General features: G+C 37.9%; 2 protein-coding genes across 2 annotated transcripts; both read right to left on the bottom strand.

Annotated features, from left to right (window-relative positions):
• Window positions 1–394: 394 nt before the first annotated feature.
• Window positions 395–3,786, bottom strand: rps15 (ribosomal protein S15). Its single transcript, XM_084732965.1, has 4 exons — window positions 3,716–3,786; window positions 3,213–3,298; window positions 1,939–2,173; window positions 395–561 (listed from the first exon to the last, which is right to left on the bottom strand). The coding sequence occupies exons 1-4, from the start codon at window positions 3,716–3,718 to the stop codon at window positions 448–450; spliced, it is 438 nt and encodes a 145-aa protein (XP_084589091.1). The 5' UTR covers window positions 3,719–3,786; the 3' UTR covers window positions 395–447.
• A 5,366-nt stretch (window positions 3,787–9,152) lies between these two features.
• On the bottom strand, window positions 9,153–19,105 carry cnn2 (calponin 2). Its single transcript, XM_084732064.1, has 7 exons — window positions 18,946–19,105; window positions 14,625–14,746; window positions 14,434–14,500; window positions 12,857–12,994; window positions 12,619–12,735; window positions 10,867–11,013; window positions 9,153–9,549 (listed from the first exon to the last, which is right to left on the bottom strand). The coding sequence occupies exons 1-7, from the start codon at window positions 18,997–18,999 to the stop codon at window positions 9,244–9,246; spliced, it is 951 nt and encodes a 316-aa protein (XP_084588190.1). The 5' UTR covers window positions 19,000–19,105; the 3' UTR covers window positions 9,153–9,243.
• Between the last annotated feature and the right edge of the window lie 6,829 nt (window positions 19,106–25,934).

Below are 25,934 nucleotides of genomic sequence, written 5' to 3' on the forward strand. Positions count from 1 at the left end.
ATGACCCATAAATCATTGGATTAAGTTTTCTAATCAAACTAGTCTGTTTAATCCAGCGGTGTGCAACTGTATTACACTTATGTTCCTAACAAATGAAATACATATTAATTGCTGCACTATTTTGTTTGTGTTTTCATTACAGTAAAAATAAATTTTCTGCATCTTCTGTCATAGTGCAATAAAAACCATTTACAAACATAATTCTTAAGATTTTCATTAATCTTACAATATAATTACCAGCAGCAAAACCCATTGCATTCTTTTCTTACGTGGCACCTGCTCATATGGCTTATCAAGATATCTACAGAAGTCAAATACTCAAGTTTGATTATTACACCCTGCAGACAAGCATTTCGTTTTGAAACATTATGATGAAGAAAGCAAAGCAGACAAGTTTTGTGGAGCAACCTTTTTTTTTTTTTTATTTATACAAAGAACACAGCCATTCTACTTCAGAGGGATGAATCGAGAAGAATGTGTGGCTCCGATACCAGGGCGACCGTGCTTGACTGGCTTGTAGGTGATGGAGAACTCGCCCAAATAGTGGCCGCACATCTCAGGCTGCGGAGAGGAGAAACACGTTAGTAACAGGATAAATGCCCTCGGTACACTTACAGCTGCGTGCACAGTAATGTAGTAGCTGCTCATCATAAACTGAGGTCTCACTTTATACACACACTGCGAGCTTATGTTTCCCTGTAATGGACCGTCTATTAATATTTGTGGGCATGACTGTCAGTGCCACTTGGCAGTTATGTTTGAGGCCTACAATAAATTTTCCTCCTAATAGTGTGCATCAAAGACAGTGGAGTCAGTCATGGGTAAGCACTTTACGCAGCGCTAACATAGTGAATATCTTGAGTTATACGCTTTAATTAGTGCTTTTGACCGGAGGAACTAGGAGTAAGTGTACTCTGGAGGTAGCATTTATTGTCAGCACTACCTTATTGTTAAACTGTCTGGCCCAGTTGGCAGGTTTTGTCAGCACTATTATTCTGAAGCATCCTGTATTCTTAAAAAATTTAATGTTGCCATAGGCTTGTTTTAGAGGTCCAACACGTTTTGCACATTGCATGTCTTTGGTCTAGAGTTCAGGCAATCTTGAACAGACTCACATTTTCTTTTGTGGCAATTTTAGTGGGTATAATTGGGAAAATCTGCAGAACAATGACTTGTACACAGGCATGCCAGAAGCATAGGAGCACAAAGAGGGGGTTAAATTGGAATCTTTCCAAAATCATTTCCGGCACTTCATCAACTTAATGACTTTCGGGTTTATAGTTATCGATCAGTGATGTGACGCATCAGTTTTCAAAAACACAGATTTATCTCAATCTCCATCATTTGCAGCAACTCAACCGTGGTTCTGTGTACAATAGAACTTTCATGTTAGTTCACTTATCAGATTATTTGGACATTGCAATTGCGTTTAAAATTCAATATTTTAAAGGGAACGGTACATTTTGTATTTCATTTTCACTGAAATAAAAATGTGATTTTTGCTGAGGTCAATCAATGCCTAATTTATAGTTTATGCAGATGCTGTTCCTTTATCGAAAAAATTGCAGATCCTGCGATTTGGATATTGCACTTGTTACAAGTTCTATAATATTTCCATTAATTGTTCAGCCCTCATAAAAAGGTTTTCATAGCTTCTACTTTATGTATACTGTTCTGACAATGGGAGATGACGGCTTATTTGGCAGGACAGACAGATGTGGAACTGCTTCAAATGAGACCAACTGCAGATATTGGTTCTTTGACTAACTTCTGCCTGTTCTGTGTACATAAAATTTCCCAATCTGAGTGCATTTTTTATTTATTTGTTATTTAATGTTCTACAATAGCCTCCAACGTCAACCTCTGAATGCCACACAAATTACAACAAGCACATTCAAGAAAGCTGTGGGTTCAGTGGACTGATCAACAATGCTTCACCTTGATTTCAACCTGGTTGAAAGTTTTGCCGTTGTACACTCCAACCATGGACCCGACCATCTCAGGCAGGATGACCATGTCCCTCAGATGGGTCTTCACCACCTCTGGTTTCTCCATGGGGGGAGCCTCTTTCTTCGCCTTGCGCAGGCGCTTCAGGAGGGACTGCTGCTTGCGGCGCAGGCCACGGTTCAGCCTCCTCCTCTGGCGGGCGCAGTAGAGCTGCATCAGCTGCTCACTACACAAGAGAAGAGGACAGTGATGTCAATGAGGCCCCTTTCCATTGTTAACAGGCAGAACATGCTGGATTTCATTTTTCCAAAAAAACAACAACTAATGTATAGACTCCTATATAATCCCTCTCAATCATCTGTTATGACCCATTACAAGTGTGTAGTTGTGTCTGTATCCACTGAATCCCTGTACTGTCCCATTTTACTGTGTTCAGGACTTTTCGGGGAATCAACCAATAACAAAATTTTCATTCCCAGGTCGTGACACTTTGGGTTGATCGCTTGGATGAGACTCAACCAAAGTTATCAGTACTTGACGAACTAAGTGAGACTCAATTTACTTTGAAAAGTGCATTTGCAAATGGATCCGTCATATTGCATACTCTACCTTTAAACCGTAGCACTGCCCAATGTCAAGAATTTTTAAAAGTTCTTGAACTCCATACAGCTGCAATGATATTAGGTGTCAATTGCTACGCTTCTAACCAAATATTTTCATGATCAGCCAATCAATGAATAGTCAAGTCAAAATTCTTATTACAGCTCATTAATCTTTTTAAGATACTTTAGTGACAGCATACTGAATACTTGTGTTGTGGATAAGAGACCATCAAGGATGTCATGTCGGACTTGGATCATCATTTATCATAATTTTCTGACATTTCACAGACCAGGCATCAAATTGCTTAACTGGGACAAATGATAATTATCACATTCACTTCAACTGAAACTTGTGCAACCAACAAAACTAGTGTGTCCTGTGTCAGAGCAATGTCTAGTCAGCTCCCGTCACTACCTTTATTAAACAGTGACCTCAGAGTGCACATCATCTATCATGATGGACTCAAATTAATACCCATATTCAATCAATAGCAAAACATTCTTTTGAAGAATATACATGGGATGATATTGTTGGATGGAAAGCAAGGGGGTACATTTAGCAAGCAGGATGTCAGATTGCAAGCTAATGAAAACCGCAGTCCAGATGCCCCAGCTGACCGTCACAGATGATCAGTTTCTCAGCCTCTGTAGTGTTTCACTTACTAAGACATGTCCAGAAGCTGGTCCAGGTCCACACCTCTGTAGGTGAACTTCCTGAAGGTACGCTTCTTCTTGATCTCAGTATCCGCCTGAAACAGAGAGACATCACCCCTGGTCAGTGTGTAGCTTGTGCATTTAGCAATTGGTACATTGACCCCCAAATGCTTCAACAAAACTGAATTAAACGTCACTGATAACAATCTTCTTAACAGTATAATAACCCTCGCTCGGGCGAACTGACATTGTAAAGACAGGTCGTGTTTAATCACTGTTACAAACTGCGTTGAACCACCGGGTTAGCTTAGCCACAGACGGCTAAACCTCAGGCTAATACAGAGTCTATAAACATAGCTTTATGTAACACTCGGAGCACAAATTTTCTACTGAATGGTCAGTGAACGTGTGTAACTGTCGGATAATGTCACAAAATATCCAAATCAGCTCATATAAAGCTCAGATGCATGTAGATTATACTTGGCAAGCTCCACGATCGGTAGAACACCTACCATCTTGCCTGATGATCCGGGAGGGAAAGAACGGACAGAAGTCTCGTTTGGCCTGATATCGCGCGATTTGAGACACACATCCGGTGGTGTCTTCCGGCTTCAGTCCCCGCTGCGGACAGCAGGTGGAGCTGTCGCACAACCATTTAGTCCAGATTCTGTGCAGTGTCAAGTTTCTTACCAACGTGTCCTGTTTTTATTATCGTCAAAGAACTCAACTTTATCGTCTCGGTAGAACTTTTTTTTTTTCACAGCGGCCATTTTGACACGAAACAGTACAATAAACACGGACGCTGCTAATGTTACTAATTGAGGTTTTGTTCCATTTATGTCAAATAGAGTCAGGGTGCTGCTAATGGATAGGCTCTGCCACACTAAATGGAATGAGACCTTAATTAGTATCATTGGTAACACCTCACTATTTTTAATCAATATGGCTGCTATGGGTAAGATCTAATAATTTGTAGCATAGAGCACATATCCCTTCTAAACATAGTAAACGGTTTCATTCAAATAATTGTGTATATTGCACCAAATAAAGCAAAGGTTAAAGATTTTTTTTTTTTTTTTATGTTATTTCTTCACCTCTACCACATTAATCCTCTCATGTGGGGCCTTGACGCCTCAGTAAGAAAAAAAAAAAAGAAAAATGTAGTGTTGCATAGATGAACCGCTTCAAAAAATTAATCTTGTTCTTCAGACGAAAGAAAATAAAATATGTTTGTTTGGTACAGACCTCAATAAATATAAAAACAATCACAATATGACTTTTTACCAACCATGCAGCCCTATTTTTAACACTTAAAAAAAAGAAAGAAAGAAAAATTAAGCCCTCCAAAAATATCACACATTGCCATACTACGAAATAATTTCATGTAGTTGTTAGAAATCAAAAGTCCCTGATTTTTTTGGAATACCTTTGGGACCAGTGGTGTTGTTACCTCATTTATTTGGAGTACATTTTGGGACATCTATGTATTTATTTATTTTATTTTTATTTTTATCATTATTATTATTATTATTTGAAAATGTGTTATTGAGTGTTTTTTCATTACTAAAGTTATTAAAGGTTTTTGATATTTTACTCTGTGCTCTGAAGGACTGATCCCCCGCGAGTTCATCTTGATAATAAATGAACAAGAATGGAGCTGAACATATTTTCCACCTGTTAGGTCCTATAGGAAATTCTTTCACTCTCCCTCTCAGGAGACAAGAGATCTCAGGAGGAGATATCTGGTCAACAGTATACGGCACATATAGTAGTGGTCCACCACATCTGAGAGCTGGGAGCCTGAAGATTAATTTAAGATGCAGCCCAGCACTCTGCCATGTTGTTCTAGTCATAAATCTGCAATAAACATTGTTTTTAGACCATAGTTTGAATTATGGGGGAGCTAAGAGGAGTTCGACTCCCCTGAAAAGGACGTGAGCTCCACTGAAAGTTTATTTTGAGATATTTAGAGAGAGCTCTGCAACATTGTTCATTTACAGTTTTACAGATTACATTTCTTCTCTTATATTTCCTTTATCTTTTCATGATGTCTCTATTTGTAGTTAAAAACCCAACTTTATTGTTTTACTACATGATTCTTGAAGGGATGTGAATGAGAAGCTGAAAAGCATTGTCTGTGTCCTCAGCTGATTATTCTTTGATTCTGAACAGTAGCCTTATGTTGTTGTTATGTAGCATCTATTAAATGTTATTGACGGTATTAACAGTCTGCAGTATTAACAGCAGACTGTTTTTTGCAGTAACCCTGCGATGGAGCGCGCTGCTGCACACTTCCTTGCGTGCTTGTGCATGTGATATGTTTTAGTAGCTGCGTGTGCTGGAAAGTAGGGCTCCTCTGAAAGCCACTGTGTAATTCCAACCCTGGTTTAGACCTTGAAGAACACCAGAGGAAAAAAAAAAAATGTGCTGTGATTTGGTATTTAAGGAAAAACTATTGACTGTTTGGAGGTTTCAGCAAGAATTCATTTCTCTGTGATTCAGATGGTGAACACATATACCGGTATTGATGATAATCTTGATATTTAAACAATTAAATACTAGTATCATGTTAATAATAAATATATGATAGCGTCATGTAAATAATCCAGCATCTCTTAAATATTACTGTATGCTCTAAAATGATTTACATTTATCTCCATTCTCACTTTGTCTCCCCCATTGCCCTCCAAACACACACATTTCACTTTCCACAAAATGTAGTTGCGCTTTTTGTACAATTATGGTTGCAGACTCTCTCTCCACCTCCTTATAAACTCGTGTTTTGAGTGTCATTCATTTGCTGAAAAAGAGACAAAATGCAAAATAAACAACATTGAAGGTCAATTTGACTGATAGCATTTTTTTTTTCAGACTTTCTATGGATATTGCACCAAGGTTGTCACAATAATCGTATAGTGAAAAACATGATATTGTGACAGCCCAAGTACAGATCTCCCTTTTTGTCAATATACCTTTATAGAAAAGCACCGAGCCTCTGAATGCCACAGGGCTTTAGTTAGTGTTCGTAAAGTTTTATGAGGCTGTGATTATCCTAAAGGTCACTATATGTCAATCATTCAATCCACGAGTCTCATCTTTCCAGTCAAACTTAATTTATGATATTCTGATACAGTTCAGGCTCCTCAGTCTGCAGAAATACTGAAACAGAGCAGGTGGAAATACTTGAGCAGCAAACTGCATTGGGGTGGAAGTCTCTAATTACAAATACTCAAATTACTGTAGTAATCAGTAGTTTTCTGGGGTACTTGTGCTTTTATGAGTAGATTTTCAAGTCTGTACTTTTACTCGTACGTCAGTATTTTTTACTGTGTAATCTATGTAGGTACTTTTAAAGTCATAAATGTGTCCAACTTGAATTAATGTTCAAACGTTTCATCTACATTTTTGTAGCCAATAAAATGATCTGATCACAAACAGACCAATGAAAACCAGGACACACAGGTGACTAATTAATTTGTCATTAGGAATTTGAAAAGTTACAAATGTAGTAATCGATATTTAATCAATAGTCTGGAAATCATTGTGACCGCACCGCATTTATTGAATGAGGAAAATCAGAATGACAAAAAATAACAAAAACATGAAATAAATGAAAATGAGATTAAGCATGCATTTTGTATTTTATAAATTATTGATGATTAATCGATTGTTAGTCTGCTAGCGGTTCAGGAAGAAGCAGAAAATTTGCAGCCCTGGTTTGGTCATGTACTTTTACTTAAGTAGTTTTCTAACACCAGTACTTTTACTTGTAATTGAGCAATATTTTACTAATGTAACAGTACTTGTACTGAAGTACAGATATTTCGTATTCTTTGCACCACTGATATGTAAACTGGGGACCGTTGTGTACCAGTGGAACCCATTTTCAGTCAGATATCTTGAGTTGAGAGATCACTGCGTAACTCAGCCGACTCAGAGTAATTCAGCCAGTTTCCCGACATGGTTGGTACCGGTGGATTCCTTTGGGCTTCTAGTTTCATATGATACATCTTTAAAAACGGCCTCAGAAAGAGAGTAATGTCGGTCAGGGACGTGGCCGCTGAAGAGGTTTAAAGGCTCAGTTCTGCTTACAGAAACACACACTATGTTCTCACTTCCTCTATTTGTCATCTTAGTTTTGTCAGACTGTGAGATTTCCTACGTGCCTCCAACCCAACACAAGGGTGAAAGGCCAGATGGACTATTTATTATTATAATTTATATAGAATTAAAACATGCTTTTGTCTGTGTTTTATGAATTTTTCTGTAGACACTGATGTCAAAAAGACATGACTGTTGAGATCAAATGTACTGCATTTATTTTATTATTTTCTTCATGTTGGACTGTGGTATTGTGTCCCATACTCATTTGAGTTATAACTGTTTGAAAAAAACACAATAATTACACTTTAAATGTTTAGTGCCATGAATTATATTGCTTTTTGGAGTGGAGGAAGGAATCCCAGAGATACAGCATGAATCTAAAAATCTGGAGAATTAAAACAAAATCCATCTGCATTTAAGCGTGAAAACGTTCTTTTAAGCAACACTTTACAAACACACTATACATGTTTGTCTGTTTCTGAAGGAAGACGTGCAGGATCGTGCAGCAGTGTGCAGTTCTGTAGAAATAGTGCAACTTGTGGCTTCATAGCCCTTCCTGTTTTGTTTATCATATCTGGTCAACTGGTTTATCATCTGCTTTTCTTAAAAGGAATCTCTGATAAGCACGCTTCCCTGCACCTACTAACCGATATCTGTCGACGCGTAATCAAAGCAACGCTGCTGCCGATCTAAGTAAACAACTCACAGGCCGTCTGTTTACAAAAACAAACAGACACGTCATGAATGAATACACATTTTATTACACAGTATTCACAGAAACATACTTCTCAATTGAAACATTTCTTTTTCCGTTGGCATAAAGATTATTCCAGAAGAAAAAGCATAGTCCAATACCAAAATGTTACTCAAAGTACAAAACAACCCCCATTAAAATCACAAATATGCATAAATAAAAATGATCAATTGTATGATTGGTTCGCATTTCGACCAATATTTCAGATAATTCACTTTAACATTACTCACTGACAAAAAAAAAGGATCCAGTATTCTTGTTTGGAATGTTCGAAAACTTCACTTGAGTATTATTTTATCCTCCCCCACCGTCTTAAATCCAAAGAAAACAAGCTTAACTCCAGTTGGACTGGTTATGCAAACAAAGGAAATATTTCCTCTATTAAAAAAAAAAAAGAGAGAGAAAAAATGAAATGAGTGAGAAAAAAGACAGAATTTTAAAGGTAAGGCTGAAAGGAAAATCCTTTTTGTTTCCTCATCTGTCTGAACAACTAAAAACTGCTCACTACTGTTTATGTGAATGACAAATACTGAAGGGATGAAGAAGATACTGAAGGAGTAAAAAACAAACGCATACATTCTCATTCACAGGAATGATGTTGTTCACACAGACGATACGGCTAATACACTTCAACACTAACACGGGTGTTTTGTTCAAAGATTCACTTTCTCATAAATGGTCCTTTAAAAACTCCCTAATGTTTCGCTTTTAGTTTTATTTCATGTTGCCCAAAAACTTGGGGATCTCCCTTAATGTAACTAATGAGTCTGTAAATAAACAAAAAAACACAAAAACAAAAAAAGAGGGGCTTTGGCACATTAAAAACATCCCTGCGACAGAACACTAAGCCAAAAAGATCGGCTCCTGTGGTCACTTTAAATATAAAAATCACAGAAATACAGTTCATCATGATATGTGTGATATTGGTTTTGCACATTAGGGGTAAGAAAACAATTTCATACAATACTAAAAAGGATATGACCCAAAAAATAATGGTGTAACATCCTACTGATATAAAAATAAACCGCCTGCTTTGAGGTTTGTTTTTTTCCCCGCAGGCGATAATCCCTCCCTCGGGGTACGGTCACACACACACACACCTCTTTTGCTATCACCGGTCAGAGATGTGTATTCGCGCATGTGTGACCGTTACCTTACACGACCTCTCTTTTTCCCTTCCTTCTAATAATCAGTCCCGTCGTCTTGGTACACCTGATCCTCTTCCTGGTAGCCTTGGTAACCCTCGTCTTGGTAATCTGGGATGTAGTTGCCTCCGACGCCGGCCCCGTTGTGATCGTCGGTGACCTCTCCGGGCGTGGGACAGTACTTGGGGTCGTAGATCTGCCGCGACAGGCCAAAGTTCTGGCCCTTCTGGTTGGCTCCCTGGTTGAAGCCCATCTGTAGGGACATGGTGCTGCTGTCACACTTGTCCGTGCCCAGCTTCTTGTCGTAAATGGCACGCCTTGTCCCTGGAGCCGTCATCCCAGCCTGACGAAAAAGAACAAAAGAGTTACATTTTAATTACTTTTAAAAAAATTTACTTTATGATGTTATAACCATAGAAGATGACGTGGACGGAGCTTCCTGGTCTGAAATGCCTTAAGCCTGCAGTCTTTCTACTCGCCAGCAGGGGGCGAATCCACCGGTTGCAAAAACAAGTCTGATTGTATTTATCCTTATGAGAAAATGACCGACTTCTCAACTGATTTATGACCTCAGTAAACAGTTTCCTGATGAGTTTATGGTCTCAGTCACAAGCTTCAAGTCTTCTGCAACACATCATGATGTTCATTTAGTAAATTATGGTTCTATTTGCAGTAAAAATAGGCCGGAAAAGCAGGGCGGGGCTACTATGTGATTGACAGGTCACACTCGGTGAATCCGTCCAGTGCAACAAACCTCACAAATCTCTGATCAAACTTAAACTAGGTAATATTGATCAAATATGGATCAATATTCTGTTACAATGTTTTGAAAAAAGTTGAGGCAACTCAAAATTTCAAGACAACCTGCTGCCAAATGTTTTTGGTTTTATTACTCCTCCTTGAAGGGAAATTAATTTAGTTTTCTTTGGTAGATCCACTTGAATATTTGAGTTTTAGAAACAAATCTGTTTAGAAAAATTGGTCACGATGAGCAGTGAACTTTAATTGTTGTTATCTGGGTGCCTGAATTTTTTTTTATTGAAAATATTAAAATATTAACCATTATTCACTTTCACCTCACCAAGTTTACTCAATAACTTATTTAATATAACATTTTGAGTAGTTACAGCGTACATTGTCTATTTCTTGCCTAAAATGTTAACAGAGACTTATTTTAGTGACTGTTTAGTTGTTTAGCTTTAGCGTGAGAAAGCTTGCAACCAGACAGGTCGCCATTATTTCCTGCTCAATGCACAAGACAGAACTGAGCACCGCTCCAGTCCCAGTATCATCACCATCACCCACCAGCTGTCATTGGTACTGTGCAGCCTCAGGTTGGAAAAAAAAAAAAAAAAGAAGAAGATAAGATGATTCTGATTCTCCCGTCTATGGTTACAACATTTATATATCAGTTTTAATTCCTGTTCAGGCATTAATAAGTGCTGAGTTCACTGAACGCACATGATTGGTCCAACAGATCGAGTGTCAGGTTTGTCTTGGTGGAGACAATCCAGCAGGTTACAGCTTTCGACAAGACTAAACATGACACGTGTTTACAGGAGCGGAAGGAGAAGGAATGAGTGACGCCCTCAGGCTGGTTTCCACTGGAGTTTCTATGTAATACTGGATTTTTATGAGAAGATGGGAATGTGTTCCGTACCTGACTCGCCCCCTTGTTGGTTCCCATTTGCAGGCTGATGGTTGAGCTGTCCTGGGGGGGCGCAATTTGAGATTTGGGGTCATATAAGTGCCTCCTGGTGCCATATGCGTTCATGCCCTTCTGACTGGCACACTTGTTGGTCCCCATCTAAAGACAGAAACACCACAATAAATCAACCAGAGTTACCAGAGTTGCTGTACAGTGCAGGTTCAGTGGTTTTCAACAGCGTGTGATGTTCATATAATCATGACGGAAGGCAAACTTTAACCCGTCAGTCAGCTGTGAGCTTTGACTATCAGGGTTTCTACAGGTTTCAACAAGTTAAATGTAAAACTTTATGACACTTTTGTGAAAGTTATGTCACAGCATTTGAGATTGGATTGAGAAAAATAATGAAATTTTCTAATTTCTGCTTAGCTGCCATGAGAATGCTAACTATGACATTTTAACTTTTTAGCTAGCTGGCAAACAGTGTAATGTTTTGTTTTAATGTTTGCTAGTTAGCTTAAAAGTTAACAGCTACTTAACTTTTGGCTGACTTTTTTAGTTTGCTAGCAAATAATGTCACATTTTAACTTCTTAGCTAACTAGCGAGCAATGTGATTTCTTTAAATCTAGCTAGCAAACAATGCAGCATTTTGTTAACTTAGTAGCTAGCTAGCAAAAAATGTAATTTTTTGTTATTTGTTTCCTAGCTAGCTAAAAAGTATTTTTTTTAACTAACTAGCAAGCAATGTAACTTTTTTTTAGTTTGCTAGCAAATAATGTCACATTTTACCTTTTTAGCTAACTAGCAAGCAGTGTTTTTTTAAATCAAGCTAGCAAATAATGTAACGTTTTGTTAAGGCAGACAAAAATAAAGTTGTCCCTCCTCTTTTATACTTACTAAGTTCCGACAGCACTCAAATTTATCTTTCATTTATTTATTCTAATTTGGGCAGAAACACTCAAGACACTGAAACCAGTAAGTCGTATGGTGAGATTTCATCACTGCTCATGTAGCCGTCATTCCTCTACCTGACGTCTTTCCTGGTGACGGAAACAACAACAAAAACAGAAGCTTCAGAGGCAGTGAGAACAATGAGGAGCTGTTCTGCTGAAGTATGCTTTGGTTGACACGTGACTATCATGACAGTCTGGTTCTGCAGAAGTTTCAGCACATGCAGTATCACGCTCAGCTCCCGGAGCAAATAAAGAGCCCCGCCTCCATCAGATCCAGCCAAAAACACAAGTTAATAAATGAAACTTGTTTTGTGGAGAAATATTTCACCTTTTTACTTTATTCACAACCGTCTTTAACTGTCTTTTAGTCACAGTTGTATTTTAAAACCACCGTGAATGTATTTTAAAACCTTTTTCATATCCATACTTGCAACACGCACACATACATCAGTGCTTCAATGTTGATTTTTTATAGTTGTTACAGCACAATCAATGCACCCCCCCCCCCCAAAAAGAAACGTAAGTAACTTCATAATTCAATTTTTAAGACCCATCAAAATTGTATTTAAAATATTTTAAGGCCTAAAATTCAGATTATTGGGTTTTAAACTTTTAGGATCTACAGAGACCCTGCTGTAAAGAAACTGTCTAATTTGAAATTTCAAATAAATGAGAGACGTGGTTCTAATGAAGGAACATGGCAGTTATTGAGATTTTGCGATGAAGTGTACGCAGCGATCAGTTTTTGCTGGTTTCAAGTCCAAACCTGAACTGCTGCTGCTCATTAAAAAAAACAAAAAAACACTTTACCTGTAGGCCAATGACACAACTTCCAGCCTTCATCTTCTCATCATCAAACATCCTCTCCTGCTTGTCAGCGTACTTCACCCCGATGTCCACCCGTGACTGGCAGCCTTTGGTCTTGGCCTGAGAGAAAAAAAGAGTACAGAAGGTTTTCATGGTAAATAGATTAAAATCAAATCATCTGTTACAACAGATGAGAGGAAAACAGATCCCACAGTGTTAGTGTCTGATTATTAAGACTCACCATGCTGGCGAGCGCGAGCAGCGTTGTCTGGACCTGCGTCATGTTGCCGTTCTCAAACAGGTCGTTGGCTTCAAAGATGTCATGAGGCTTCAGGCCGTACGCTGTGATGGCTTTGATGAAGTTCGTCAGGTTCTCCAGCTGAAAACACAGATTTCAAACGAGATTAATGACAACGTGAGTGTCGGATTTATGAGATATGTGCTTGCAAGCCACCCTAAAGCTGGGTTGACCCAAACTTTAAATTATGTTGCACTAAAGTTTGAAGCAGCTCCAGTATTAACTTTATACCTACATTTTACTTTTCAAGTGGCTGCCTTTTTTTTTTTTTTTTAGATTGATTGAACAAAATAATCAAGTTACTTGAAGAAAGTTTTCATTACCGTGCTGCTGTCCATTTTTAATATTTTATTATTAGTCGTATTGCTTCATTAATTCAGCTAACATCTTTTTATCAAAGACGGAGAGATTAGAGCCTCTACGCTGAGCCTTCATGAATTAGCTAACTAGGCTAACTAACATTTGGCTAGCTAGCAATGTTTAGTTAAATTTTAGCAAGCTAGTAATCAGTATAACTTTCTTTTTGAAAAACTTAACCTTGATAGCAAACAATCATTTAATTTTTTAGCTAATTAGCAAAAATACTTTTTTCACTTCTTAGTCCGCAAACAATGTAATATCTTAATTTTCTAGCTAGCTAGAAAACAATGTAATTTTTCTTTAAACTTTTTAGCTTGCTTACTTTTAGCTAACTAGCAAGCAATGTAACTTTTTTACTTTGCTAGCAAATAATGCAACATTTTGTTTTGGGATACAAGGCAGGACAGGACAATTTTATCTTTTATTTACTTTCATTTGGACAAGCAAGCATCTCCATGATGACTAGACTGTAATTTTGGTTTACATCACTACACTTGGACGTATATAGGTTAGTTTTAATTATGTTGATGAAGGGCTGGGGCCCGAAACATTCCACGTGGTGACACTATTAAACACGCAAGAAGGAGCAGTTTCTGGTGTGCAGACTTAATTTTATACTTTTGTATCTGCATTGTCCAGCACCCAGTACTTATAGCTTTTGGATGTCCGAGCTGTTTTTTGATTATTTCGTTTTAACTGTCCAACAGAGATCTGCTTAATTTTAAATCTGCATTTACTCTGATTAGAACTCATAGTAGACTTAATTGAATGTTGTTAGTAACACTCAGGCCGAAGCGTTCCTCAGACGCAGCAGTCCTTGTAAAAACAGTTTGTGTATGCAACATTAAGCCGGTCTCGAATGAGGGAGTGTGTTTACTGTGACTGGTTACACCTCAGTAAAGAAACCAGTTTCAGACAGCAGTGGCTGTAAAAGCAAAAGATGCTTGCAACACTGCCGGCATGCAACGATTAACCATGAGCGAGCATGATTCAGTGTACTGACATCCGAACTGACAGAAAAGCACAAAACAACAGCACAAAGAAATATCTGTCAACCACGAACAAAAGAAAGTCTCTTAACTGGGTAAGAAAAAGTGTGACGCTAATGTTGCCACACCCTCGATTGGTTAAAAAGTACGTGACATCATCATTTAACTCACCTGGTGCCAGTTCAGTGCTGACTGGTTGATCTTTTTCACCGAATCTGGTTGAAGATTGTTGATGAGTCTGTGAGGGGGAAAAAAAAAGCAACGAGAAAAGAGGAAAATATTGAAGTTTTCCAAACCACAGAACATAAAAAAAGAAGGACGATCAAAGCCAATATGGTACAGTGAGCTGCAGCGCTGCTTACTGGCACAGAATGACTCCGTTCTTCAGGCCTTTCTGGAAGTCGGGGCCGATGGAAGCGCCGGTTTGATCCTCAATCCAGATCCTCAGCTCCTCCTCCTTCTGAGGGTCATACTTCTGTGCGATCTGGTGGGGCAAAGAGGTCAAAGGTCACGAGCAGCAACAACAGCCAGAAGGTTATTAGTTAAAAACAGTAAGTGCTAAGGTTGTAGCAATTAGGGAACGACCAATACTAAAGTTCTGGGGCTGCATCTGATACCAATGTTAGGCTGCAAATAAAAATCAGATAATCAATATATCGGCTGATATTCTTCATGCAAAATATAATAAAAAGAATATAGAACTTATAGATAAACACACATTTTGTGATGATCGATCAACAGTTTGATATTTTACAGTTTAACAATAAACCTTCATGATTATAAATAAGCATAACTATATAAATAACTACAAATGAAATAATACAAATAGTGTTTAATTAAACTTGAATAAAAAAAAAAGGGTCAAATATCCATAAAATGCTGCCTATAAAACAAAACAAAAACAAACTGCATTATGTTCTGGGAAAAGACAAATGTTTGCATATTGGACAACATGTGTGCCGATATAAAACAGGATGATACAGCTGTGATAGGCCAATAATATCGGTTGACAATATATCGAACATTGCGATATATTTTGACAATCTCTATATATTGCATGGTTAGTTATTTTATTTTAGAAAAGGACTGCCACTGACAGCTGCATTGTATTTGTTTTGCAATTCTAAAATTGCCATTTTTTTTTGGCTGAGATCATGGCTGGCTACTTTTACTTCTTTTTTTATTAAAATGGAAAGCAGAAGCACTTTAAGTTAAAAGGAAGTTAATATTTTATATCATGTCAAAATCATTTTTCTTTGTTCTTTAATATTGTGATGATGGACTTTTTTCTCTTTGCCTTGGTGCATCTGTGGTGAATGCATTTGTAGTCTGACACAGTTAGCAGCCTGTCTCACACTCTCTCACAAACACACACACACACACACACACTTCATAACCCGATAACTGAGCTGCATCTGTAACAATGGCAGAGCTGTGGGGAACAATAATATCACAAAACAAGCTCATATTTGTCCTTAAAGTTTATTGTGACTGTGTGTTATCATGTTTCATGGTCAAAACTGAATTTCTCTTTGCCTCAGTGCAGTGGAGCTGTGTCTACAGAGGGGGGTTTGTCTTTTTTAACCTTCATAAATAAAAAGGTGGCACTGACATGACCTAACACACACACACACACACACACACACACACACACACACACACACACACACACACACACACACACACACACAAGGACATCCTGTTTGCTAAACTGCAAAATTCTGCCTTGAAACACAGGAAGGCTGCTGCTGAAAAGGGGAGGGGGAGTTTTAAGGGGCTTAACATGGCACACAAAGACTGACTTTCTCGTGAGTGTGTCAATGTTGAGGCGTTACTGAGTTACAGGCTTTTTCTTCTGAATGGATGACAGAAGTGTGAGGAACACGCTCGGCTTGGCTCTGAAAGAGGCCATTCAGGAAGAGCATTATGGTCACGTAAACAACGGTTAGGTCAGTTTTGGGTTTGGGTTTTTTTTTTTTTCTTTTCGTTTCTGCTTTCCAGTTTTGTCGCGCAACAAAGTCCCCGAGTGAAAACTGGAGCAGGTATAGATTTCCTCTGGTGTTCGGCCGAGCTCCGTGCAAACGACAATCCCTCTCTGTGTCCCGAGGGCAACGAGAAACTAAACCGCAGAGTTTAACCTAGTATATACATAGAAGTTGGCCCCGTTCACCTCACAGCTGGTTGTACTCTGAAGGAATGTCTGTCTTCTAATTACATTTCCTTCATTCGGTTATCCCCATATTAAAAACAACACTGGCTATTTTAATTGCCCACAAAGAATCTTACAGATGTAATTTACAGGGACAAGCTGAACGCAAGGAATTCGCCCCACAGAGGTTTGGATAAAAAGAGCTCAATGAAAGCAGCCAAAGGTTCAAAACGTTGCTTATTGCAGCTGGTCAGCTTTTGAGTTCAGATCTAAACGTCTGAGATGCTCGCCGCTGCAGATTCTTCTACATCCAAAAGTGAAAAAAAAAAACAAAAAAAAAAACAGGGAGACTGGAGGAGAGTAAATCCCTTAAATGCCTCACATTTCACGGAGACGGTTACGTCACGCATGGCAGGAAATACCACTCAAATCAGCATCTCTTTAGCCCCCCTCCCGCCCCCCCGCCCCCCCTGCTCAAGGACATGACTGGTAACAGACAGAGGAAAACCTACATGACTTCTTTGCGTCCGGCACATGTTGTTCTGCAGAGATTCAGGGAGGGGACGTGACCCTTTCTTTGCTATACAAGGGTAGAGTTGAGGAATGTGATGAGAAAAAAAAAAAAATCAGCTGAAGGTGAGTTAAAGAAACACCGGTGAGAGTGAGCAGAGCGCGGCCTGCAGAGCTCAACGCTGTCTGTCCTTTTTCAGTAGAGCAAAACATAAATCAGTCAGTCAGCGTTATCAGATGATATCGGCCTTTCACAGCCGTTATCTGTCGAGTGGTATGTTCAGTTCTTTAGGCTCAACATTTCTGGATTATTTTTGTCACGCTGTTACGACAAACAAACTCATCACGTTATAACAAAAAAACTTTTACAAACTTTTTTAGGATAATGTGGTAACATATTGTTATAACAAGACACTTTTCTTGTTATAACAACATACCATGTATTTGTTATAACATTAAATATAAAAGTATTGGCGTATATATGTTGTCCAATATGATGCAGATTGTTTCTGAAAAGGACAAAGCAAACCCTAAAAGCCACTCACACATTTTTCCTTTTTCAGAAAATTGCGATCTGGTTCTGGTCCTGCAATGTGGATACTGCACTTGGCCATACTGTGATTTTTATTTGCAGTATTTTATGTATATTTAACCCTTTTCAGACAAGCCACATCTCTGTCTTCTTTTACAAACACACACTATGTTTTATCATCAATTATATGGTTTCATTAATCTTATATCTTACAGCATACTTTGTTCTTACTCCACAGTTCTTTCATTATATGGTATTTTATTGGATTCTGTTTTGACTCTGCTGTTGTAAAGCACTTTTGAAAGGCGATAGAAAAATAAATAGATATTATTTTTAAGTCTAAATTTATAGTGTTTTATAATTATTAACAAGTGGACAATGATAGACAGTAAAATACTTGTCAGTCTTTGTCACAAGTGTTTGATAAGCACATTTGAGGGATCATCATAACTTTTTACTCCCTGATATTGGACCTAAAAATTCAGCATTGATCTTAGAGAGAAAAGGGGAATAAAGTTTGAAGCAGGCAATAAAATTGTGGGATTCAAACTCGCAGTATTACACAGTAACAACACATTTCTGGCATATTTTAAACAGGGAAAGTACTCGAGGTTATGTAATAGAAGATAAAGCGGTCAGTGTAGTAAACTGAAGCATCAGTCCTGGAATTTTAAGTGGATCCGGATGAAATCTGTGCAGGCAGGTCCAAATAAACAAGGTGCTCTCCCCTTTAAAAAACAGTTAGACACTACTGAAGGAGAGGGTCACTGTTTGGTTTGTGTAACTTCAGTCTGCAAACTACACCCTTTCCTGCACTGACCTGACATGATTTGAGCTAAAAGAAATAAATAATAGTAATAAAGTTTTAATCAAGAGAAGAAGCACGACACCTCGCTGCGCTGAAGGGAATCAGGAAATATCCTTGCAATTTCTGAGAGGCAATAAAGCGAGTCAGGGTCCGGACATTAGCTGACATTGGACGGCGTCCAATGTCAGCACAAATGGGTGAATTACATTATGTGTTAATGCGGGTCACAACGCCGGGCAGCACACAGCACACAGGGGGAAGAAAAACCCTGGAAACGGGGGTAACAAATTTGCCACAACGACACTTCTTCTTTGCCAAGAGGGACAACGCCCATAGTCTGTTTTTAACTTTGTCTCCTGCGTGGGAAAAATCAATATTCTTCTTTTTAGCATGTCAAACTCAAACACGAATATAAACTTCGTACACTCGGTTAAGTTTTATGATACTCTAGAGGCAGTTTAATATTTTAAAAAAAGCACTTTTAAACCTCTTCTGACTAAGTTTCTCCATCCACCTCAGTCTACCTTTTAACCTGGGCACGCATATCAAAATGGACGCCAGGTGTCTGCCACACTTACGTTCAGAGAAAAGCACAATGAGCGGATGATGGAGGGGGAAAAAAAAGAAAAGAAAAGTTCAGTGCAACTTAGTTTATGTGATATATAAATGTATAAAAACACTTACCTTGTTTTTCACCTCTGCTGTAAGCCCGTAGGCAGGACCCTTGTTAAAGGACATTGTCAAAGAGTTGTGATTTTGCTGTTCGCGTGAAAAGGACAGAGACGCGAGGATAAAATCTGCGCTAAATTATCTTTGACTTTCTCTTCCAATGAAAATGGAGTGAACTAAATACTTCCTTTCTCTTTTACGGCCGCCAATTAGAGCGCTCCCACGGTTTCAACCAAAGAGCAGCGACTCGGGGGTCAAGATAATTCACTGCTGCTCACCGGTGGTTCGTCTCGGCGGAGGAGTTCAGCTGTACAACTGAATACAGTGGGTCTTTGTGTGAGACCTGGAGGAAAAAATCAATACACTCAATTAATTTTCACCACAAGACATCAATATCTGAGTTTGTGATTACAGTAAATGGCAGCGTAGGATTACATGACTCGACAAGGCTGCTAAAAATGTCAATACCCTCATTTTTTACTCCCTTTTTTTTGTTCTGTGCTAATTAATTTTAATAACCTAGAGGAGATGATCTACAATTCAAAACTTTTGGCACTTTTTTACTCTGGCATTTTTCAATTACATTGGATTGGATTATTTTTGTCCATCAAAATAATAAATGCAAAACATGTTTAAGTGTTTACAGTCTTATTGCTAGCAGTGCAGTTAGACTAGGCATTTATGACATGAAAAGTTTTATGGTGACATAATAACTTATACCCTTTCAAGTGACGATATAAAAAAATGTTATGTTATAACATTATAAGTTATCAAGGTATAACATGAAACATTTTATGTCATAAAAATAAGTTAGCATGTTCGATCACATTCTTAATTATATCCTCAATTCTAGGTTCTGTTATTTCTGAACAGCCGGTTGTTGATATAGGATCAAAAATAATTTAAAAATCAATTTAAAATAAATAAAAATTAGGTAATTTCATGTCAAATTATCATTTTGGGGGTTTTCTTAAGTAGCCGTACAATACTCAGGATAATGTACAGTGAAAAGGTATTTATCAAGAAATAAACTTCAGGGTGATTTAAGAACTGTTTCAAGTTCTGCATCACCCGCTCACTGTACATGATCCCTTACAAATCACAGAACATTTCACATTACCACAAGACAAACAGTATATTGTTAAAAAAATATATAACAGGATGCATGTCATAATAACGTGAAAATAAATTCTTCTAAAATGACAAACATCTTGTTATAACAAGAAACTTTTCATTTTATAGAAAACATAAAACTGATCCATTTTTCTTTCCCTGCTGCACTTTTAAAGCTTCATGGATGTAAAATTCATAGATTACAACTGGCTGTGCAAATGAAATGCTTAATTACTAAAAATGAATAAATAAAGTGGAAAAACACCAACCATGCAGCCTCAGTGGATGTTTTTAGATGTTCTAACATAGGTATCACAAATCCACACTCAAAACAACTTAATTAAAAGTTACTCGGTAAATACCAGTATAAAAAAATTGAACCTAAATCCACAAACCAGAGTCCTCTTGGTTCTCGTATCTACTCTTTGGTTCTCCGCTTCGTTAATCGATCCTAGGCTCCACCTTTCCCCCCTTCTCTTCCTTAGGTCGAGATTGAAATCAAAAACTCCTTATATGGAAGGAAACTTCCCAAATTCCTGAATGGTGGGAGTGATCCACCGGTCCCACCCTGCATACCAGACTCGCAGTGGACCAGACAAATTGTCGCACTTTTTTGAGTCACTGAGGAGAAAAAAAAAGACAGAAGTTTGGAGGAACTTAACTCAGTACAATGAGCTACTGGGGTGACGTAATGTCGGTGCTATGGGACTTGAGATAACAGATTACAACTACTAAACATGCCAGAATTTGTAAATCTGCTCCCAGGAATATGTCAGGTTTAACAGATGAGTCTGCAGAATGGCTTCCTTCTCTACATATTAATGACACTGTGGATAATTTAACCAGACCAGGGGATTTCTTCTCAGGTTCTTTTTTGTTACTTTCGGCCACAGAGAAACAGCAGCAAGTCTATGGAAAGCATTAATTTTCAACTGCATCAGCTCTTTAAAGATGAAGCTCCTCTTACAACAACAGGCTTCTAGACTTAAAGGAACAGTTCACCCCCAAATCAAAATTATACACCTTTCTCTTACTTACAATGCTTTTTATCTATCTAGACTGCTTTGGTGTGAGATGCAGAGTTTTGGAGGTATCAGCTGTAGAGATGTCTGCCTTCTCTCGAATATAATAGAACTAGATGGCACTCAGTTTGTGTCGCTCAAAGTACCAAAATATATACTTTTGAAAAACTCAAAAGCAATGTCTGTTTCCAGAAATCATGATCCATCTACTCAATATACCCTACAGACCTTTTTTGTGAGCAGTTTCATGCAGGAACTATTTTCTTTCTATGAAACTGCTCCGTGCAGAGGGAAGTGTGCATCCAGTCACGAGCGGGCGGTCAATGCTCATGATCATGCGGGATATAAACTTTAATGGCGTCCTCCTCGACTGAGCTGTAACGTTAGATAGCTAGTCGCAGTAACTAGACATGTAACTAATTACTTTTCTTCCTTGGACAGCTGTGGAGGCGCAGCAGACAAACGCAGCCTGCTACCCATTTTATGATCAATGTCACATGACTTTATGGTGGCGTGAGCTCGCGTTTCATCGTGGTATAAAATAAACTGCTCATCATATAATTATTTATTATCTACTGTCACAATGCTTGATGGATACATCCAGCATCTGGTGTGTCTTACATGTAGAAATGCTTGTTGCTGCCCTCTGGTGGTCAGGAGTAATAATAACTCCTATTGGTGATAATGGGTGCAATGATAGATAAAAATTTGAAATTTATTTATTTATTTCTTAGACCACACTAAAATCATAGAACTACACTAAAATAATAGTACTATACTAAAATAACAGAACTGCAATAAAATAATAGCACTACATTAATATAATAGTAGGACTACACTACAATAATAGAACTACACTAGAATAGTACTAGACTCCAATAACAATGAAATAATATAGCTATGTGTGCATTAATGAGAGAATTAAAGCAGACATTCAAAAGTAACAAAATTACTTTTGTGAGCAGTAACTAGTAACTGTAATCAATTACATTTCAGTAACTTGCCTAACGCTGGTGGTGATACAGTTTATCTGTGTAGTTTGGTAGAAACAAACTAGTTCCTACATGAAACTGCTCACAGTGAGGTCTGTGGATTTTCTTGAGTAATCAGGTCATGACTGCTGGGAAGAGACACCAAAACAATCTGGAGGGATGAGCAGCCCTACGGGTACGAGGAAAAATGTGGGGGGTTTTTAATGTTTTTTTCTTTACTTGGAGGCTTCAGAGTCGAGGAAACATCTTTTTTTTCTGTTAAAGGACTAACTTAAAGTGTTAAATGATTTCAAGTTAGTCGCCAGCCTCAATAACATCATTTGGCTGCTATTCAAAGTGCATGACAGTACATGAAGAAGAAAATCACCAGTGAAGAAATAAAGGCCCTTACAGCTCTTATATTTTCTACAGGGAAGCCAACTCACAACACATACCAAGATGTTTTTCCAGACCAGCCATAATCTAGTTAAGAACAATGGGGCTAAAGACGGAGCCTATTGACTATTGGACAGTCAGGAAAATGAAACTGGTCAAACATGCAGCAAGTCGCCTTAAAAACTGACATTTGTTTCAGCGAGACACTTTTCCAACACCCGAATTTCAGTGATTTGTGTTGGAAGTTAAGTTGAGTGTCAGCAGGAGCAGAAGCATGTTTGAGGTAGGGCTGAAACTAATGATCATTTCTATTATTGATTAATCTGCTGATTATTGTCATGATTAATCATTTAGTCTATGAAATAATAAAATATTATGAAACTGCTCATCACAATTTCCCCCAAACCCAAAGTGACGTCTTCAGATTGCTTCTTTCGTTCAACCAACAGACTCTTCATTTAATCAATTAAATCAATTGAATCAATTATCAATTAATCAACCAATTATTGCAGCTCTAGTTTGAGGTTGGGGAGTCTGACATGTTTCATGCTGAAAATAAACTTTGAATTAAGCTCTGAAGATGTTCCTCCTAAATCAAATGACACATTTGTTGTATTTACCAGAAGTGTTTTGTGTTGAGTGACAAAAAAGACACTATTTTGATAATCAATCTCTTCAACCATTTTTCAAGCAAAAATGCAAAACATTTGCAGGTTTTAGCTTCTCAAGCAGGATTTTTTTTGTGCTTTGTCAAATATGATGGTTAACTGAATATCTTTGGGTTTTGTGTTGTTCGTCAAACACAAAAACCAACCTAAAAACATCTCAGTGACTCATCTTCAACTTCCTTTTTTTTTTATTTAAAATATATTAGGACTACTTTTGGACACAGCGTAGACCAGAGATCGTCAATATTTTTCTCAGCCAAGGACCCATTACAAGTCTACAGGTCCTTAAAAGGTCTATTAAATACTCTGAAATTCTGTAACTTAAACTTAAATAACTATTTAGTGAATGTTCTGATAGTGGTTTAAAATGATCTAAAATTCACTCCTAACACAAGAGTTGAATTCAAATGCCTGTTGTCCTGTTACGGGATTTTTTAAAACATATTTGAACTGATGTTCTTTTACCAGCTATTGTTATTTTTCCTTACTTAGTCCTATAACTAAATTTGCTTTACATTTGATTTAGTTTAACTGCCTAATTGGCATTAAATTTACTTTAAAAGTGGCATTAACAAGTCTTGCATTTGGGTTGCGGATACGTCTCAACACTCCATAAAAATTCAAATATTATTCATTGAACTGAAAACAAAATAAATAAATATTTTTATATCATGATCATTATGAGTCTGAAAACCTGTCATAGACTCCTATCTGAGAACCACTGGTACAGGCAAAACAAAATCCATTTATCAAGAAAATCAGCAGATTAATTGATAATCACTAATATCAACCAATCAGAACGTCAGCAGATTTCAGTGAACTGCACACCTTCACCCTGACGTAATGTTTCTGCCAAGTTAGACACACTGATTCACACACGCTTGGCTACTCAACAGATCCGAACTCGACAGGAGCCACGAGATGTAAAACCTCAAAACTAATTATGACGTAAGCCCACAGGTGTCTCTCCTGAGTGTGTCTGGACATACAAACATCTGGATCTGAGGGTACATGTGGACCATGATGACATCACACAGGTGTGCAGAGGACTGATTCACAGTCTGAGAGTAAACACACCCGAGGGGAGGAGAGTTACTCATCCCGATATCTACGATGAGATGAAATCAGCTCTCTGAGTCACAGCAGGGAGTGACATATGAATTTATGATACCACGTAGGGACCCGTATGCAACCTCTATGAAGGCACTTTTGTACACACAAGGCCGTTTCTTTACTGGAGGTGTTAACAAGTATGATAGGATCTAAATCATGATTCTTTTATTTAAAAATAGAGGGTCATATATTCTTCGTAGGCCAAGAAAAATGACAAGTCTGATCAATTCACTCCAGCGCTTGTGAAATTACTCGTACCATCCCACCCTTACATCACATACTGATGCAGACAAAGGAGACAAATAGGCAATGTGCACCCCCACATGGACGAACTGGGTAAGTACAGCAAATTACAGAAGAATGAAGCTCAAAACAAAATGTAGAAGTATAGAGACTTTACAAAAATCACACAAAACAAAAGGCACTCTCTTTTAAAAAAAGATTGCAGCTTAAAACAAACTCTTGACGTGTTTTGGCATCAAGATTTCATCAGGTATTTTAACTCCCTGACGACAGCTTGATGCCGAAACGCATCAGTTTGCTTAAAAGGCTACCATGACCAAAGAAAAGGCATTTTCATTGTTTTAAAAGAGAATGCTTTCTAATTATTTTGTGATTTTTGTGTACACATGTCCCTATCAGCACCTCAAACTCAATTTTTTGATTTCCACAAGTGTACAGAGCTCAGACTGACCATTTAGTAAACTTTCAACACGGCAAAATACTGGAGGATGGTTGAACACAATGGCACTGTAAAAGAGTCAGTCGGCCGAGCTGAAGATTTAGATCATTTTATTTTTCAAACAATTGAGAGATGTTAAACACTGAACAAATAAAGATGCCCCAGTCAAAACTCCAGAAAACAGATTTTTATCAACCAGTTGTAGCACTTTTCCTTTATTGCCAGCTGTGTTGTTGTGCAGTTTCTCATTGTCTGCAGCTTTACCCTCCTCCTCGCTAGATCAGTGTGTACAAAAAAAGTAACAGAAATGGTGCATATAACAGCGTCGTATTGATCACGGGATTTGGGATTCTCGCACATAAACCCGGCTCCACGCGCGGACAGGCGTGTTTTATGCGGAAGCAAATCCAGATTTACCATTTTTACCAAGGCACATTGGTAGGGATGAATGACTGAAAGAATGTATGGACAGACAGGCTGCACAGAAGCCAATCTTAATTTAAATCATGTGAGAAAAAAGTGGTAGTGACTGATGAGTATAAAGGGAAATTAAGTATTAGTTGTCACATGGAAAATGCCAAGAACATCTGATGCACACAGCTTTCTCTCTCTGTCTCCCTTTTATGGTTGCTGTATTTAAACATGGAAGCAAAAGAAATGCTACCTCAAACTGCATCCTAAATGTTTTCTAAACTCTTAAAGCAGCTGATAAAACTTTTAATGTGTCTGAAACTCCGAAGAAACAAACAATCGGCATATAGACTGCGGGAGCATCACCAGTCACGATTCACACTTGAATGAAGTCAGTGATGAAATGACCAACAAGTTGTCGACTGCATACGAGGTCTCTGTACATTCACTAAGGCTGTTTAACTCAGGAAAAAAAAAAAAAAAAACAAGATTGTGAAGGAATTCCAGAAGGCATATGATATCTAAAGGAATGAAAACAAAGTGAGTCCCAGCATTCAAACATTTCCTGGTTTTTGTCTGTAAAATATAATTATTGATCAGCACCATCTGATTTGACATTCTTTAAAGG

Source organism: Lutjanus erythropterus, chromosome 12 (genome assembly GCF_056507025.1).
Source record: "Lutjanus erythropterus isolate fLutEry1 chromosome 12, fLutEry1.hap2, whole genome shotgun sequence".
Taxonomy (NCBI): domain Eukaryota; kingdom Metazoa; phylum Chordata; class Actinopteri; order Lutjaniformes; family Lutjanidae; genus Lutjanus; species Lutjanus erythropterus.

Excerpts from the sequence above, each read along its gene's own strand:
- cnn2 (XM_084732064.1), bottom strand. The coding sequence starts at position 18,999 with ATGTCCTTTAACAAGGGTCCTGCCTACGGGCTTACAGCAGAGGTGAAA. Across the intron at positions 14,747-18,945 it reads CAGCAGAGGTGAAAAACAAG|ATCGCACAGAAGTATGACCC; the intron begins GTAAGTGTTTTT and ends TTGCCCCACCAG. Across the intron at positions 12,995-14,433 it reads CAGCACTGAACTGGCACCAG|CTGGAGAACCTGACGAACTT; the intron begins GTGAGTTAAATG and ends CTGTGTTTTCAG.
- rps15 (XM_084732965.1), bottom strand. Across the intron at positions 2,174-3,212 it reads CAGCTTCTGGACATGTCTTA|TGAGCAGCTGATGCAGCTCT; the intron begins GTAAGTGAAACA and ends TCTCTTGTGTAG. Across the intron at positions 562-1,938 it reads TCAACCAGGTTGAAATCAAG|CCTGAGATGTGCGGCCACTA; the intron begins GTGAAGCATTGT and ends TCCTCTCCGCAG.